This window comes from Sphaerodactylus townsendi, linkage group LG08 (assembly GCF_021028975.2).
Source record: "Sphaerodactylus townsendi isolate TG3544 linkage group LG08, MPM_Stown_v2.3, whole genome shotgun sequence".
Taxonomy (NCBI): Eukaryota; Metazoa; Chordata; class Lepidosauria; order Squamata; family Sphaerodactylidae; genus Sphaerodactylus; species Sphaerodactylus townsendi.
The window spans coordinates 83,436,722-83,456,435 of record NC_059432.1 but is presented as its reverse complement, the minus strand read 5'-3'; the positions used below and the strand labels follow the sequence as shown (position 1 = coordinate 83,456,435).

Below are 19,714 nucleotides of genomic sequence, written 5' to 3'. Positions count from 1 at the left end.
GGGAGGAAATGCTCCAGCTTGTTTCACACAAGCCAGGGACTTCTGTATTTACATTGCAAGCATATCTGAGCATGCCCAATGTCTCACTTTCTGATTTGCTGTTGTTTTTGAGTGGCAGCTGCAAGCATATCTGCGCATGCCTGGTGTCCCGCATTCTGATTGGCTGTTGATTTTGAGTGGCAGCTTGAATGAACATCAGGCAGGGAGATCAGGTGTCTGAGAAGGAAAAATAAACTGGGTCTGATCCCGATTGGTGTTTGCATGGTAGCAGGCTCTAGCAGGCTCACCCCAGGATTTTTTTAAAGAACCACAAAACTGGTGGTTTTTGAATACCTTGCAATGAGGGAAATATTGTGGGGCAAACCCACTTTAGGACCAGGAACCTAAACATCTCGGCTGCACAGAGATATTTTTCTTGCTCAGCCCAGGATATTTTGACCATGCAGAAACGACCATGTAAGACTTATATACCCCACTATTTGTATTGGCTATCATTACTAGAGCCTATCATTTTTTGCATACGACTTTTCCCATATACAAACTGTTAGAGAGGGAGAAGCAATTTTCCTTCTGAAGAAAGAACAACTTTATTTCAGCAAAACATTACAGAAACCAACAACAAAACAGTAAACAGAAAAAAGACAGGTATCTTGAAGGGGGAAAGCAGTTGAAAAGGCACCAAGAGGTATTGAAAAGGGTTATTTCCAGAGGGAACATTTTTGAGTGAACACCCCCCTTCTTCAGAAATTGTAGATACTTTATTCAAACTAGCCTTCATTGAGAAGGGGGCTTCAGTAGGCTAATTTTTGCTCCCCCATTTTCTTTTAACTAAGTCTCAGCTTCTCTCAGTATACTGTACTTCTTGAAGCATGGTCAGTCCCCATCAGACCATTTCTTAGCATTTTCTTTTTCCTTTGGTTAATTTACAAAGGCAGATTTTTCTACATACATCAGGGAGTTCCCCCCAGGTGTACAGAGACTCCTGCCTTATTAATGAATGGTCTGTGTTTGCTGCTTTCGTTACTCTCATGTATACCAGCCAATTCACTATCTGTTCGAAAGTTACATCGAGCACATGTATAATTTGTGTACAGGATATGCTTGATTTTTCTTTACACATAGTATTGGGTAACTTCATACTATATTCAACATACGTACAGCTGAATGTGTGATTTAAACACCTGATTTGTCCAGGTAATGGTTCTAGATTTCATTTGTAAAGTAATGCAGGTTGGGTCTTCCTTACAAACGGATGTACACAGGTACATGCAGAATGTACATGTGTTCACTATAACTTGTGAACAGGGCTATAGAACGATTAAATTCTGTAAGTTTCCATGTACCTGGCGCTATATAATAATACAATAATGTGTTCGTTTTGATTTTTGCAACATTGTGCTTCCCCAGAGCCCCATCCAGGAATCTGAAAAATATTGTCAGCCTATATATGGCAGGCTGCATGTCCTAATTAAGCTCAGCCTTTAAAATTGTCACCCCATATGAAGTAAAAATAAATCAGCAGCTTATCTTCTTATATGCATGATTCCTCCCTTCTAAGCCGCTTAACCTAAGAATGAAGAACGTAACACCACTGTGCTGTCGGCATTCATTATTCCTGACATATTTTACCCAAAGCATCAAAGATTTCAGGCTCTGTCTCCAAAGTGGAACCTGTTTTGTTTTGTGATTTTTGCAGCTCTAATTGAAATAGGGAAAAAATGACTAAAAGTGATTAATATGTAACAAAAGAGTTTTAAAATGCTAGCGAAACCTAGTGGTGTTTGAAGTAACTTGTAATACAATGCAAAAATCAGGCAAAATAACTCCCTTTATCGCTGGCTTATCAATAGCCTTCATAACTATATTCACATTAAATAGCATGATTCAAGTTGCAGCAATTTCAATCCCATCACTTGACAGTGACTATACAAGATTCTTTTAAGTGATGCTCACACTTCTTACGGTGCAGTTCTAAACAATTACACTCATCCAAGCCCATTGGCTTAAAAGGATGTAACTCTGCTTCTGACTGCACTGTTAAATACTGTTCATGTTTGTAGTGATAAAGAAATACTGTCTGTCTGGTTCAGGGAAAGCAATGCCACAGAGTTCAGGAAAGTTGTTTCCCCTCTCTGTGTTTTCCCCAAAGGAAACAAAAGGAAATTCATTTCCTATTATTTTAAACACCCCTGCTGGTTGTAGCAAAGTTGTGCCAAGGCCTGACTTCCTGGACTATTGCTAACCATAGCTGGCAAACCCCCAGAAGCAACTGGAGGGCAGAGATAGGCATGCCGGTATTGTGCCAGCCTGTAGCATCGCTTTGAGCATCAAACCACAAGTTACATGATGACATCATGGTCAATGCTCTAGGATTTGCCCAAATCTATGGTTCTGTGCACTGGCACAATGTCAGTGGCCCCTTCCCCATTTTTTTCCCTTCTGGCCTGTGAAGCAACAGTGGTAGCTGGGGAAATTCCTAGAAGGTCTCCAGCTATACTGAAATTCCTGGCCCTTCTACTCCCTGACATCCCACTTTACCTTATTATACAGTTGTATGAAGAGAAGACTATATGGAGAATCCCAAGAAATTCCCTGGCAGGAATTGAAATCCTGGTGGCTTTGTTGTCACCACCACTCCCACCCCCCCACCGCCCATATATATTCCTGGCCACACTTTTATATCTTCAAGAGTTATGAGGACAGTTGTGAGTATCTTTCTGGATGATGAATGTTTCATGTTGTGGTTTTTATGCACTTTTATGTTCTAGATTTCTATGGATTTCTATACTGTAAGTTTTCTTATGCTTTTGCCCTGTGGGGTTTATTGGCTGGGTTTTTAATGATTAGATTTTGTATTTTCATTTTTTTGACCTTGTTTTATTTTGCAAACATCGTGAGCAATTCCCTGAAAAGGAGACATGTAGAAGTTTTAGACAAACAAATAAATAATGCCATCCTGTGCAGCATTATTCAAGTATGTCAGCTGGTTTCACTTAGGCCAAAGATCTCTGCATGGGATTGTGCTATAAATCTACCATTCCCCAGCTTACCTAAAGTTTCCTGCTCTTATAACAATTCTGCCCATTCTTTCTTATGTCTTATACCTGAAATTTGTTCTCAGAATCCTTACAAAGTTGCATTTCTTATCTCTTACTTCAAATCCCTCCTCAAGACCCAATTTTCAGTAAACAATTATACAGTTATTTATTTTATTTACTAACCCTTCCACTCAGTAGCGACCCAATGTGGACTACATTGTTTTTCCTCTCTTCCCTTGTATTTCCACAACAATCCTGACAGTATAATCCTATGCAGTTACTCCAGTCTAAGCCCATTGAAATGAATATAAACTACATTTGATTGTGTTTCTCCTGTATTAGCCTTGGTTCTTCTGTTTTTAATAACTGTTTTGTAATCATTATTATTCTGAAAAATCATTTTAATCATTATTTTTAATCATTTTAACACGCAGAATTTTTTTGCCTCTATTTCTTACATTGTGCCTGAATAGTACCAGCATCGACTTACCTCCATACTATCAAAACTCTTTCATAATGCAGATTTTTTTTAATGTTGTTAAACTTGATCTAGCTATTTGGGGTGAAAATATATGTTCAGTGATGCAGTGGAGCACATGAACAATTTATATGCTCTGTATATTTGATGGATCCACCACTGCAGGCAAGACTTCTCTTGCAACAAGGTGTTGCATTCATACTATTCATTTCCTTCAATCATTGTTTGAAATAACATTTTTTCACAGTATCTGGCTTTTCCCTTTGTCATCCTTCAGTGATAAGAATGCATAAGCCCCACTGAAGATGTAAAGAGAAATGTCTCCATAGCAACCCTTCTAATACTGTGATTTATGAATGTTCATAGACCAACTTTACAGAATGAGGAGCTGGATGAGTGCTGGCTCATTCAGCTGCGAAAGTCCCTCAGACTGGCTCTGGCAAACACAGACAAGTTTAGGAGATGAGGGTTTTTTAAAGTCCATTTGCTGTTGTTTGGGCCTGTACTTCTACCAGCCAGGGAGCTCAAGAAAAGACTCCTCCTTTTACAAAATAAAACAAAACCCTATTAAGCTAATTGACTTTTGAGCATCTCTGAAAAATCCATTGATTTATGCGTTTGTTTTACAGAGGAAGACAATGTTTCCCTTGAAACAATAAGATTATTGCCAATACTTTTAAAATGTTGGAATGACATCTGAAATGAACTGAAGGAGATAAGAATAAAGTGACTGTATTGTATGGCTCTTGATTATTGTTCCTAACCATTTAAAAAAGTACACTTTACACTGAAAAAAATCATCCCAATCTCTGTATTCTATCTGTATTCTAATAACAATTGTGCAGATGTATATTCTAGGTATGTTAGGTTATTCTAAACTTAAATTTCTAAACTTGAAATTTTAAACTTAAATTTGATGCAAGGATCTTGATAACTATGATCAATAGAAATTAGCTTTAGGACTTTTTATGCCACTGTTTTCTCCTTTTGCATATAATATATAAATATGTGAATGTCAGAAACATGAATACTCTGTTAGTTGATCTCAGGCCCTTTCCGCACGGGCCAATAAATGAGGGTGAAAGGCAGGTTACATGAACCCATTCTTGCCCCAGCCCGTTTGCATGGCTAACTGTCTCATGAACAGTGAGCTCATTGGCCGGGGTGCGTGCCTCCACACAGAGGCGTTGTTTTTTTGTGTTCTTACCTGCCTCCAATGCATAGCCCCCAGAGCCACAATAAGGCCCTGTGTGCCTTCATGGCTGTCCAGACAGGAGCCGAGGAACACCAAACACACCCAAGATTATTTTGTTTTAATGTGCCTACTGCCCAGCTGTTCGCTCGACTGCGATTGCAAGGTGCATTAAAACAAAAGAATCACAAAAATCACAATTCTCGAATAACCCAGGTTGGAGTGGGAACGCGGAGTAGATCCATGTTAGGACCAGGATTTTCGCAAAGTTCCCCCCCCCACACACACACACACACACTTGGTTTTTTTACCAGTATTATTCTATTGTGGTCCATGGGGAAAGGGCCTCAGAAAAGTTTAAGTGCTACCAACACATACAGACTTGAGGAAAAACTTGCAAATTCTAACTTAAATAGCCAATCTTAATAATAAAAAAACCTGCAAAACCAAATCAAAGGTATGTTGATACCATTTTGAATGGTGATTAACTATTAGTATCTCATACCCAGGAGTAAAAAGGATGGTTATATTCGCCCCCCTTTCCTTCTGAAGTGATTTATTTCCTCTTAACTATGACAGTATATTGTCTGCCAATGAATACATGCTTTTCATGTATTCAGGTCAGAAAGTGGAGATAGCTGTATTAAGAAACTTCTCAAGATATATGAATTATGACAAATCTATAGCTGTAGACAGCACTGTATTACACTCACTCAGATAAGATTGAGCAAGGCTAACTGGTGGCCATTCTCATCTTCCTGGTGATCAGGACAGTACTTTGAATTTATTCTCACCAATTAAACGCTTTTTAAAATGTTAAGTTAGTCCCCTGTGCAAGAACCGAATTATTACTGACCCATGCAGTGGAATCACATTGTGACATTTACTAGGTAGTCTGTGTTTATGGGGTAGTTTGCCATTGCCTTCCTCTGTCATCTACACTTTACCCTCCACAAGCTGAGTGCTTATTTTACTAACCTCAGAAGGGATGAAAGGCTGAATCAATCTTGAGCTGGCTACCTGAAACCCTTTCCGCACCGCAATAGTGCAGGGGTGCGTCGGCATGAACAATGCCGACACACTCCCCTGGGACCGTTCGCATGGATGGTCCCAGGAGGGCGGCAGGCGGTGGCAAAGCCTTCGCATAGGCTGCACCATTGCTGAACGCCTACCAGCTCATCGCAGAAGCCAGGGGACACGCCCCCGCAGCCTGGAGCGACAGCTCTGGAGTCACCGGCCAGTGGGGCATATCCCCTGGCCTCTGCAACAAGCCAGAAGCCAGGAGACAAGGTAGGCATTCAGGAAAGGGAGGGGGAATGGCACCTTCCAGCCACTGCTGTTCGCATGGCAGCATTTGAAAGCCGCTGTTTCTGAAATATCTCGCTCAAAGAGTGAGCTTCGTAAACAGCAGCTTCACGCCGCTCGGGGGTTACAAGGCCGCCGCCGCTGCTGTGATGCGGCAGCAGTGGCCGTGCGAACCCCTCCCCAGGGACGCTGTAATTAGCATCCCTGGGTCGCTGTATTCCGTCCATGCGGAAACAGCCCAACTTCTGTCAAGATCAAACTCAAGGTGGAGCGATACTTTGCCTGCAGTACTGCAGTTTACCACTCTGTGCCAAAGGGCTTTTCAAACCATTGAAGAACAAGAAGAAGAGTTTGGATCTATACCCTGCCTTTCTCTATTGTAAGGAGTCTCAAAGTGACTTACAAACTCCTTCCCTTCCTCTGCCCACAAGACAGGTAGGTGGGGCTACTGAAGAACTATAACTAGTTCAAGGTCACCCAGCAGGTTTCATGAGTAAGACTGGGGAAACAAATCACCAGTTAAGAATTCACTGCTCATGTGGAGGAGTGGGGAATCAAACCCAGTTCTCCAGATTAGAGTCCATCACTCTTAACCACAACACCATGATGGTTCTCATGATTGCTTGTAAGTCTGAATATTGTCACTAAACATCCTTAAATGTGGATGTTCTGACTCATAATTTTTGTTCTCCCCAAATGATACTTCTTGTTGAACATGTAAAGGACACTTGCAACTGATAATCCCCAATGCCAATAATAATTCTTGCTTCTCTTTCGTTTTAGATGTTTGAGTTCATGAACTTCTTGGCTGAGAATGTTATCTTCTGCTACATGGGATTAGCACTGTTTACTTTCCAAAACCACATCTTCAATGCATTGTTTATATTTGGAGCATTTGTATCCTTCATTTTAAACATCAGATATTCAATTTAAAATGTTATATACTATAAGGCTGAATTTATGTATTTGTATGATATAGTTAATTCATTACTTGTGGGTATAGGCCAGAATCCTCCACTTTGAGCTGAACAGGTTCTGCTCATTTCTCTATGCAAGTTGCTATGGCAGAAAATCCAGAAAAATCTTAGGACTTCTGGATGTCAGAGTTTCACACAGCCAATTAGGCATTGAGCCTGTGCAAAAGATTGCTTATCTTGGTCCGGACTGGGACTAATGTTTCTTTTTCTGGATTGCAGTTCAAAAATGCAGATTGTGATATGGAATTTTGCCTTGCTAATGGTATTCCATTGCATACTCATTGAAAGCCAAACCTGTGATTAGGATCCCCTAAAACTGTTCTTGAGGTTCGTAGCAGCCATAAGGAGGGGGTAAACTGTTAAATCCCAAGCCTTCCTTTCCCTGTGAAGCAGCTGTTTGTTTCACAGAAAGAAACATTGCAACTAGGGAGCAACAGCAATTAAGATATTTATTGTTTTATGATATTATATTATTACTGCTTCTCAAAAAAAAGATGCTCAGATATTAACAAAATGGGATAATAAGATTAGCGTTTTATTAGAGTACACCATCCCTATACTCCTGTAGCTTAAACAAGAATTAAAGAAGTATACATAAATAAAAGCTTTACATTTTATCCACTGACAGCCCTTATCAAGCATTTATGTAGTGATCCTAAATTGTTAAAGTCTGGAGATGCTGTAATTCTGGGAGATCTCCAGGCCCTGACTGGAAGTTAGCAACCGAAGATCCAGTTTTCCCCTTGTACTGGCACTACTGTTATAGAATACAGTATGGTCACAAGAGAGAAACATGCTGAGGGGTGGTCTGTTTTTTGTCTATATGCTTCTCAAATCCTCACAAGAGATACATGTATCTGAACATTGTCTCACAGACTGACCTCCTCTCCTTGCATACACAGCATGGCTCAACCTTTTAGAGTAATAATGTAGATATCTAGTAGATGGGGTGAGGGCTTGGAGGAACCCTTCTTACCAGCAGGACACCTATATATTGTTAAGAACTGTAATTTTGCGTGAGTTTTTCCTCTCTCTTTTTCAACTGAAATGTTCTGTTAATCTAAAATGGCTATTAATGCATTAGATGTATAGAGGAATAATGAAAAAACTAACACCATTTTCTGAGCCCTGCAATAATAATCAAAAAAGGGGACGAAACTGAAATGGAGGACATTAGACAGAGACAATATTCATTGTGCAGAAATAAGACAGTAATCATGTCCAGAAGTACATTCATCCTTTCTGAATCTGTTTGAGGAAATAATACTGTTGGCGTCAGAACAATTTACAGTGAAGTGTTCATAGAAAGATTGAGGGATGATAAAGATGATAAAGATGGAACATGAATCCAGAGAGTTTGCGGGGGTGGGGTATCAAGATTTAGTTGAAGGAAGCTTTGGAACTGAACAGCTTTCTTTGTTGTGGGGAAGCCAGTGGGTTTAACTCAGCTATGTATAAATATTCTATATTAAAAATATATATAAATGCTGATTTTGTTTCCAGTCCATAGTCAGGTGGCTATTCTTTATTTTATAACACATTGGACACATCAGTGTCTGTTGGTTCTTCTCTTGTTTTCCTCAGTTTCTTTACTTAAATCACATAGATGGCAGTTTTCATAGCAAGAGCTTGCAACATATATCCACTTTCCTTTATTCTCAATTTGGGCCGAAAGCAAAAGATTCCCAGGAATTTTCAGCATATGATGATGTTCTCAGGTAAGTTGATTGCTTCTGCTACTGTATTATTTGCTTTAGAGACACACAGAAAAATATAATTTTCATTAAAACAGAAAGGAGGCAAGGTAGTTTTGCCCAACTCCAGGTAGGGCTGGAGATCTCCCACTTTTACAACTGGTCTCCAGTTGACATACAGCAGTTACTCTAGAGAAAATGGCTGCCTTTTGGCATCATACCATGTTGAGTTTCCTCCCTCTAAACCTGCTTTCTAGACTCCATTCCCAAAATTTGTAGGTATTTCCCAACCCAGAGATTGTAACTTAAGGCAGGGGGATCCTAATATTCTTTACTGGACAACTACAAGTCAGCCGCTGCATGATCCACTAGCTTCACTAAAAAGATTTATTGTATCTTCAGAAAGCTTTGCTTCTTCTCTGATGGTGCACAGTAATGATTTTAATCATTTTAATCACCAAGGTTCAGCCTTCTTATAATGGAAGGTTATGAAGTAGACTTGAAAGCAGTGGAGGGAAACTAATTCAGTTCTGTCCTAAATCAGTGCTCTCCTGTTTCAGAATGGCTACCTCACCTCTGCTGCACTGTCGTGTCAGCTGTTTTGTGAGTGGCTTAACAAATATTGGAGTGTTGAGAATGTTGTCAGGCCTTGCTTTGGTGGATGTAGAGGTTATGTAAGAAACTTTCCTTGCTGGTGGCAGTCATAGCTTGAAAAGGAACGTGTATTTTTGTCCCCCATAGAACACGCATTAGCCCAAGCCCAATTTGAATGATTTTTTCACTTCACCTGAGAGGGCAAAAATGTATGTGAATCTCTGCTTGGAGCACTCATGGCACATTTTACTTTGGTTGCATCTCACACCATTATCATGCAAAATCGTTGCTGCTGAGTGAAGGATCTGAACTGAGCCATAAATAAAACTGACATCATAAAGGGAAGACTAGCAAGATGATATCCTGATAGGCTTACACAGGCATATACTCCATCTGAACTCCTTTTTTAAAAGATGGTTCCTAGGGAGGAGGCAAATTAGGGTGTATTTTATTTATTTTATGGCCTTTTGTTTTTATTGGTTCTTTATTTCATTGTTCTTTTTTTAATGTGAATGTTCCATATTCTCTACTTTTTTTCCTTTACATGCAAGTTTTTTTCAATTATAAAAAATGTATAATTTTAAAACTTTATCCAATCACTTCGAATTTCTGTTTCACAGACAAAAATCAACTGAATGTCTACAGAGCATAATCTCCCTATATATCTTTTCTGAGCCATTGTATCAAGGTGAACTCAGAAGGATTATAACAGAAGTCTAGGAGAATATCAAATTCTACTCTGTGTTGCCATGTTTGTTTATCTATGGCAGCCATTTTATGCATTATCATGTACAATAGTAAGGATTGCTTGAAACACAGATAGTGGCAGATTACTGCAGGGCAACAAATGTTGCGCATATTTGTGATATTTTCAGTGAGGGAAAGGGAATCTGAGAGGAGGTGTCACATAGCAAGTAACAAATATTAACCCTCACATACTCTTGCTATTCATTTAGGTTACTTGCATTTCACTGGCTTTTGGTTGCAAAAGTGCTTTGGGAACCCCATCTGTATGCATTGAGAGTCTTTCAGATATCTCAGCATCCTGTTTACATAGGGAAAGAACAGTGTAACTTTTGTAACGATTTAACAGCTAGAATTTTTGTTTTCTCCTCTTTCTTACAAAATCTAGTGATTTTTGTTCAAAGCACATAAAATATGTAAGAGGCTCATATAATGATCAGGTCTTAGAGGTTAAAGCTATGTTTTTGTTCATTACTTATTTACAGACACACTCAGAATGAAGCATCTTCAGTCTATTTACAATGCTCTAATGCTATGTATAACACAGTTTCACTGGGACTATGATAGGAACTCTGTTACATCTTTAAATGTTGTGCTTCTCAGCTATGCTGAAATTATGTAATTATGGCAGGAAAATAAGACCATGGGCTTTAGAGTGGATTCTTATTCTGGGAAGTAAGAGAAGTAATGCTGTTCAGACAAGATAAAATACTTTCCTCTTTTTTTAATATGGCATTATATTATTCTTTAGCTTCAGCTGTGATTGTCCATGAATTCCCCCAATCCATTCCTATAATGAAATAATGCAGCTAAAATGAAATTAAATAATTATTTTGATACACTTTAAGTAACCATGATTTAAATTCAAAATATCCCCCATGGCAACATCAACCGTTAATTATGTCATAGAAACCAGTGGGAAAAGAAGAAGAGGTACATACATATTCAGTGTAGGATTATGGATCCTAAACTGTGTCAGATTAGACTGGGTAGCTGTGTTTGCAGTATCAGAACAAAATTCAAGTCTAAGTAGCACCAACAAAAATTTCTAGGGTATAATCTATGGAAAACAGAGTTCCTATCAGAGGCCCCTTCCGCACACGCAAAATAATGAGTTTTCAAACCATTTTCACAACTGTTTGCAAGTGGATTTTGCTATTCCGCACATCTTCAAAGAGCACTGAAAGCAGTTTGAAAGTGCATTATTCTGCATGTGCGGAATGAGCCATAGTTTCAGTGAAACCTTGTTATGTTTGGCAGTATGTATATTGACAAAGTGAGCTTTGACTCATGAAAGCTTATACCATGGAAAATTTATCGGTCTCTAGTGAACTTGGATTCTGTTCTGGCTGTTAAACAATCACTCTGATATAAGGCCTGTGTTTCTATCAATCAAGAAAGATGACAATGTTGTGAACGTTGCTGAACCCCAAATCTCACAAAGGGGAATCCAATTTATGCACACATATCATTCATTCATTCATTGGATTTCTTATACCGCCCATCCACGAAGGACCCAAGTGACGCTGCAACCAATATATATATAACCCTTGTCTATGCATGTTATATTCCGGTAGGATTTTAAAATTAGAATAAAGCTGAAGAAAAACACCGAAGCATCCATATTGCCAAAATATAATCTAAACAATACTCCTAAAGAATTTAAAGATCATGTAAAGAAAAGATCTGCATTACTAAGTTCAAGCAAACATGAACAAGAAGAACTATGGGTTAAAACTGAGAGGACCGGAGATTACTAGTAGCTCAGATGGAGTTCAGACGGTGTCGGGTAACGAGGGCCGGAGAGGTAAAGGGCCAGAGAAACAACGAGATGAGGGGCCAGAGAAACAACAACATAACGAAGTGCCGATATGAGTCCCATGGTGCCCGCAATTCCTCCGGCTTTTACCACCTACCGACTCCGTCTTTCAGCTGTGACCCCCAGGCCCTTTCCACACAGGTGAAATACAGCAACCCAGGGATGGCAAAAACCCTGTCCCTGGGCTGCTGTTCGCACAGGAGGCACTGCTGCATCGCTGCCCAGGAGGTCAAAAACCTCATTGAGCAAGGTTTTTGCAAAGCAATGTCTTCCGGTTGGCGCGGTGTGAACCGCACCACTGGGAAGACTCCGCTTCTCCTGTCACCTCCCCTGAAGGTCAGAGGGCAGCATGGGCAGGGCCCTGCAGCCCTCCAGAGCGAAGCTGGAAGACAAGGTCAGTGGAGGGGGCCAACTGAGAGGCAGCTCCGTGCGGAGCCGCCTCTCCAGCTGGGGAGGAAGTTGAGGCTGATCGCACCCTAGCGTGCAAACAGCCTCCAAGCCTCCACCAGCACAATTCATGCCGGTGGAGGTTCATTTCCGCGCGTGTGCAAAACCTGAGGAAGGCATTTAAGGAAAGTATGTTTTAAAGGTCATTAATTCATAGGGTTGTCATAAGTTGGAAGCAACTTCTTTATAGAATCATAGAGTTAGGAGGAGCCGTACAGCCCATCTAATCTTATCCTGCTCACCACAGGATCAGCCCAAAACTTCCCTGGCAAGGGTTCATCCAGCTTCTGTTTGAAGACCACCAGTAAAAAGGAGCTCACTACCTCCCTGAGCTACTGATTCCACTGCTGAACTTCTCTTACTATAAGAAAAAAATTCCTAATATCCAGCCAGTACCTTTCCACCCATAAATTGTAATCATTGTGAATCCTGTCCTCTGCTGCGAACAGGAACAGCTGCCTGCTCTCTGTAAGTGACTGCCCTTCAAAGACTTAAAGACAGCAATCATGTCCCCTCCTCAAACTCCTCTTTTCCAGATTAAACATTCCCATTATCTCTCAGCCTTTCCTCATAGGACTTGGTCTCCAGGCCCCTGATCATCCTCATCATTTTTGTATGCATCTGCTCCATTCTCGCCACATCCTTTTTGAAGTGAGGCCTCCAGAACTGCACACAGTACTCCAGGTGTGACCTGACTAACGTGGTGTAGAGTGGCACTATGAAATCTTGCAATTTTGATATTACGCCTCTGTTGATGCACCCCAAGGCTGCATTAGCCTTTTTTGCCTTAATGTCACACTGACTTCTCAAATTTATCTTACAGTCCACCCATACCCCAAGATCTTGTTGACACACACCTCTACTCAAATGTAACCCCCATCTAGTATGTCTGCTTCTCATTTTTGTTACTCAGATGTAGAACTCTGCACTTATCTATATATCTAATTCCCACCTGTATCCCTATTCCTGCAGATACCTAAATCCACAGATATGGAGCACACTGGCCCCCAACAGATTTTTTTCTGCAGACTCAGGAGACCCCCTGGGTCTGTAGTAAAACCTGAAATTTAAAACCTGAAAACCTGAAGAAAAAAAAAACCTGAAAACCTGAAAAAAAAACCCAATTTTTTTTTAAAAAAACATTGTTTACAGTGGCAGTGGCAGCCGCCACAGCCCCTGCCCCTGTTATATTCTAATAGCAAAGTCAGCCAAATCTTGGATGCTAAAATCTGGTGACTACAGATGTGAATTGGCAAGATGGATCCACAGACCTAAAAATGATTCCAGATCTGCAGAAAAAAATTGAAATTTAACAAAAAAAATTAGATTGAGGAGTTTAAAACATTCAGAAAGGATTAAAGGAGAGCCTGTAGCTATAAGATGCAGATTCCCTTAGTGGCTGTTGCTAGGCAACCTCAGATTCCAGACTTCTGCTTCTCTCAGTAAAAGGCGGGGGAGGGGACAGAGCTGAAAACCTTAAGGACAACTAATCTCTGTAGTTGGGAGATCCTCTGTGATTCTAGGAGTGTTATCACATATTGGGGGGGGGGGGTGGATAGGAAGCAGATGGGAGGCCAGGAGGGTGATGGGGTCAGGTTAACTGATGGGCGGGGGACATGAAGAGAGAGAAAGTGACAGGCATGGAGGAAAGAATAACAAAAGGGATGGCAGGAGGGAGAAAGTGTGAGAGACTGAGAGATGATGGGGAATGGGAAGCAAGCAAAAGGGGCGGGATAGATGCTTAGGAACAGCAGTGGTGTAGTGGCTAAGAGCAGATGCACGCTGATCTGGAGGAACCGGGTTTGATTCCCAGCTCTGCCACTTGAGTTGTGGAGGCTTATCTGGGGAATTCAGATTAGCCTGTGCACTCCAACACATGCCAGCTGAATGACCTTGGGCTAGTCACAGCTCTCCGGAGCACTCTCAGCTCCACTCACCTCACAGGGTGTTTGTTGTGAGGGGGGGAGGGAAAGGAGATTGTCAGCCCCTTTGAGTCTCCCACAGGAGAGAAAGGGGGGATATAAATCCAAACTCCTCCTCCTCCTCCTCCTCCTCCTCCTCCTCTTCTTCTTCTTCTTCTTCTTCTTCTTCTTCTTCTTCTTCTTCTTCTTCTTCTTCTTTTGCAAGTGTCTTGCGGGTCCCCACTTATTCTTGTCGCATTGCATCTTGTTCACATTTGCCCATTTTTCCAATGTGTTCAGATTTTACTGGATTCTATATCTACCTTCTGGGTTGTTCTCTACTCTTCCCATCTTGGTGTAATCTGCAAATTTAATGAGTACTTCCTCCACCTCCTCAACCAGGCAATTTATAAAAATCGAACACTTAACACATATTCACTAATTTTTCGAAGTTTGTTTGGCTGCTGCAGGGTTTTTTTCCACAGTCAGCATTCTAAATGTTATTGTGAGCTATGAAAGAACCACGTTATGGTATTCTGCATGCAGCTGCATTATACTGGTTGGAGAAACAAATCCATTGTACCTTACACTGGAGTGATGTGGGGGCTTTTATAAAATTCATAAATATCTGTAAAGAGTTTCAGCATCTCACTTGAATTATTGGTTTAATTTAGAGGTCTCGCTCATTACTCTGGCTTTATAGTTTGCTTTGTGTTTTGTGGAAAACAGTAATGAAAAAAACAATTTTATATGTGCAAAGTGCAGTTATTTCTTTTTAAAATCCAAGACCCAGGAGGGGGTGCTTCTGTAAATATGACATACTACTGGCTCATGCTTAGCTCATTCATTACCACTGTATGTGCATCCTTTAATACATGAATATGGCTCTGCTCCCACTGTTATCATTTTTCTCTTTTATTTACCCTCCATAAGTGTATAGCTTTACCTTAGCTATTACTTGACAAATGCAATTCAATATTATTATTTAAAAGCTATGTTCTGTTAGGCACCTGTTGTCTAAAGCATTTAACATTTCTTTTACAAAGAACCAATTACTTTGCAATGGAAACATTTGGTCGCTGAATATGGTTGATCTTGAACAATAGTTTATTTTGCTCCAAATATTTGTACATCAAAGAAAGAAGCCTAGATTTAAACCCTTCATTTTTATGTCAACCATATCATTACTGGTTATAATTACTCTTGGGGGTCCCTAGCCCCAGGGACGTGTGATTTGCCTCAACCAGAACCAGGGATTATTCTGTCCTGGCTCCAGTCTAGTAGAACTCTCTGTCAGCTGACACCAGAGCCCTGTGGAATCTTAAACAATTCCGCTGGGTCTGCAAGACAGAGGTGTTTCTCCAGACTTTTGGTTGATGCCCCTCATGCGTCCCCAAATGTCATCTGCTGGCCTCATTATCAAGCGCATTGTTTTCCCGTGTTATTTCCCTTGATTTAGCCTGTACTTTGACAACTCTGATTGAAAGTTTATGTTTGAGCTGAGCTGGTGTTTCTTCGTAGGCTCAGACTTATTGCCATCTTGTGCTTTAAATGACTGTGTATCCTTTTGTATTTTAAAATTGTTTTTTAAATATGTTGCATGCTGTCCTGAGCCCGACTCTGGTTGGAGAGGGTGGGATATGAATTAAATAAATAAATAAATAAATAAATAAATAAATAAATAAATAAATAAATAAATAATACTGGCATGGATCTTGTACCTGCCGCAGCACTGGGGGACACAGCCATGGAGGAGCAGTTTTGAGGCATTCTCTATAAGGAATCCAGACCACTTTACCACACATTTTACCAGCTGGTTGGTAAAATTCTTAGGATAATGCATTTAACTTTACTACTTTTGTATCAGTAAACTCACCCTATAATTTGATTCTGGATTGACCATCACTGGTCTATGCAAGTACAGAGTGATGTAGGCATTTATTTAGATACTGATGATAGCCAGCTTTTTCCCCTAGTGGGGACCCACAGCAGCATCAAGCTTTGTTCTGCCAGCCTCCATATTATCCTCTTAGCACCAACCATTTGAAATAAAGTGACTAGCCTAATGGCACCTAATGAACCTCCATGGCAGAGTAACAACTCCAGCTTAGGTATTCCAGATGCCAGTCCAACACTCTCACTACTATACCATACTAGAAATAAGATGGGTTATACTGTTAGGTTTCGTAACCCTAAGCCAATGAACGGACTCTGCAGTACTGGTCAGTAGCGTTTATTGAAGAGGTATCGAAGCACCATACTTGGCAAAGCCAGTTCTGACAAAGCTGGCATTCACAGTCCCTTTCATCCCCCTTTGAAAGCCCCCTTCCTGTTTTCCCAAGAGGCTATGAAAAACAGTCTTTGGAGCTAAGACGCCCCAAGATCGGCAGCAGATAGCAAGAGGGAGCCACTGGCTTCCTGCCCTACAATATAATGGTTGTAATACAGTTCTCATGGGATAGAAGTACCAGGGGAAGCCTAGTTGTCTACAAAGTGTGGGAAGCCATAAAGTAAAGATCAAGGAAAGAATGCACAGGTGGCAGTGGATACATATAGCAGGCTGGTTACATATATCTTTCTAGCAGCATTAATTTGTTACTTTAGACAGTTACATGGATCTGGGAATATATCTCAACCACCTAGATAGCATCCCCCTGACATACACTTCAGATAGAAGGGATCTCTTCTAAAAGTTCTTCTCATGAAAAAAAAAAAAGCCTCACTGGAAATGTAACTCTAATTGGTCCCTGTATCAGCCCCGTTCTCTAGACTTGTAGAACCAAACACATGTTCCAGGCTAATTATTTAGGACCATTTCAATCTGTTGTATACATAGATCCCTTTCTAGCACAATATCCTTAGAAAGATGAGTCAGAGAGAGGTGGTCTTAACAAGGAAACCTGTTATACTTCTAACAAGATACAAGGCTAGAAAGATGAAATACTAGAAGCAAAAATGCAAAACAATGCTACAATACAGCAAAGCAACCTTGGCTACACTGTCCGTGGTTGCTGCCTACTCAGTGTGCACATGGGAATCAAAGGGAAATAAAAGAGTGAAAGGAAAATTATACATGGTGTGTGCAAATGAGAAGAGCCTGATGCAATGTGGCCTGGAGCAAAAGCTGGTTCTGGATGGAGGTTCTCAAGGTGAAAGGAGGTCCAAACTGAAACCAGCTAAGGACCTGAACATCCCACAAGGAACAAAAGTGCAAGAGCAGAAGGAGGAAGTTCAGTGATTTCAGCAAGTAGGATGACGGCTCTAGAACAAAACTGACTCCTGGGAAGTAAGATCAAGTTGGAGGAGCTGAGGTATCCTGGCTATAGGGTTGCCAACTTCCAGGCAGTGGCCTGAGATCTCCCAATTTTACAACTGATCTCCAGCCAACAGAGATCAGTTCGCCTGGAATAAATGGTTGCTTTGGAAGGTGGACCGTTTGGCATTATACCCCAATTAAGTTCTTGCCCTTCCCAAACCCCACATTCCTCACACTCCAATGCCAAAATCTCCAGGTATTTCCCAACTTGGAGCTGGCAACCCTACCTGTTTGTCGGCTTTGAAATGACTAGATTTCAGTGAAGAATTCTATTATTGGTTCAGTCATATACAGAGTTCAAGACATGCAGCAGGATTGGATCAGCGGTGCAGGATCTTGCTTCCTATTGGTGTGTTTGAAGTTTGGATTAGAGTTGAAGTGGAATCGTGCTAGGTAGGATGATTTAGGTGACAGTCAGATAACCTTTGATGGGGTGATTAGGTTCCTTGTCTGACTAACCAGGTTGGGCTAGTTCAACTAAAGCTGAGAAGTATCTGGATGACATTTCATGAACTTGTGATTGAATTACTAGAGAAGCCTGTATTGTGGAGAGGACTTTGTGGTTTCCATTTATTGTCTAGCAAACTCGAGTCAATTATTTATGGTCATGGGTGTGAGAGACCTCTGGAGAGTTTAATCAGTGTGCTCATTGGAGCATTCCAGTGTGCTGCTTCTGTGTGAGAGTGTCCAAGGGAATTCCTGCCAGTTCCAGGGAACTCAGCTTTGATATGAAACTGAATATTTTATCCAAGCTTCTGCCAGCCATCTCAGAGGACCTTTGGGGGCTAGCTCATTCAGTGGTCCCTGTGAGTAGAGTGCCCTTGTAGGTATCAGAACTACAAAAAACATACAGTTTTTAGCTCACACTTTGATTGCCCTGCCGATTTTATTTGCAGGGTATTGCTAATATAGTGCTTAAAATGTGAGAGATCACTTCCACCACCCATGTTCTGACATAGGGCAACCCACTCTACATACACAACCACCTAATTCTACTGGCTGTAAACATATCAGGCTTTCCTTGTAGCTTCTGGTGACACACACAGAGCAATTGTGCGAATGTTGAAGCCATAGTCCTAGTGAATGACGTTCAGCTTTTCACATGCCCCTGAAACTGCTCTTAAGCTGTTTCCACAGTACTCTGTGTAAAGTAATCCACACAAAGTTACACACATGAACTCAGCATTCGTGCAACTACTTATTTTATGCTATCCATAGCTAGATATTAATAAACATGTTCTCAATACCACTGCTGTCATTTGACAGAAGCGTGCTGAGAATTGGCCCAAGATTGGCACTTTAAACAACCTTACTTGGAAACAACTGAAATAGAAATCCTGGGGGGCTTCCTTCCAATAAAGTGTAAATTGGGGTATTATTAATAAGATCTAGTGACCGTGAGCAAAATGTCAGAACATGAAAGACTTGCTGGCATCATGAAATCTATTTTAATAGGGGGGAAAACTTTTGGCTAAGCAAAATAGATTTTCCCCTACAATGTTGTAAAGTTTATTGAACACAAGTTAAATGGATGGTGTAAATAAAATGCAATACTCCTATGAGGCAATATAAAAATACTAAAAAGGAAACAGTTTGTCATGGTTTCTTCTTTCCCCCTAAAGAGCCACAACCATACATTTCTGAAATGCGTGCCAGAAGTAAACCCCAGCCTTTGAATATCATGTAGCTGTGCTGGTGTTGCAGTTGAACATTTCAATAATAAATCCATAAGATATTTGTTTTTCATAGAGATATTTTTTGTGTGTAAAAGCTCTCTACAACATGGATGAGTAAACAGGTAATGCATCAAACAGACGTTTGAATCATGTTTTTAAAAGATATAATGGTTCCTTCTTCAAGTGAGCTTTCAAGGTCCCTGTTCACAGTATTGTACATTACAGCTGTTTGGAGTCACATGTGTACAGGTTGGCTTCTAGACTTTCAGGATAACATGTGAAAATAATACACACTACTCCATTGCTGGGGTAATAAATTGGCCATAGCCATTTTATTGAGCAGAAGCGTGAGGCTAAGCATGGGTCTGGATCTGGTCAAACAGGTAACGTGCTACAGCTCAGCAGGGCAGGTGCCAAGTCCCGAGCTTTGTTCTACTGTGGGGCTCTGTCGGGCGGACGCTCCTGGCCAGAGATGTTCCCCTTCGTCCCAGTTCGGCAGGAGCGGTCGCCTCTTGCCGCTGTTGCCGTTCCCA

General features: G+C 40.8%; 1 protein-coding gene across 1 annotated transcript in view; it reads left to right on the top strand.

Annotated features, from left to right (window-relative positions):
- SLC9A9 (solute carrier family 9 member A9) overlaps positions 1–19,714 on the top strand; it is a 334,255-nt gene that overhangs the window by 151,908 nt on the left and 162,633 nt on the right. The window contains exons 10-11 of the mRNA XM_048506098.1: positions 6,797–6,910; positions 8,597–8,708. Of these exons, the coding sequence (XP_048362055.1) occupies positions 6,797–6,910; positions 8,597–8,708 (226 nt within the window). The remainder of the gene's footprint in view (positions 1–6,796; positions 6,911–8,596; positions 8,709–19,714) is intronic.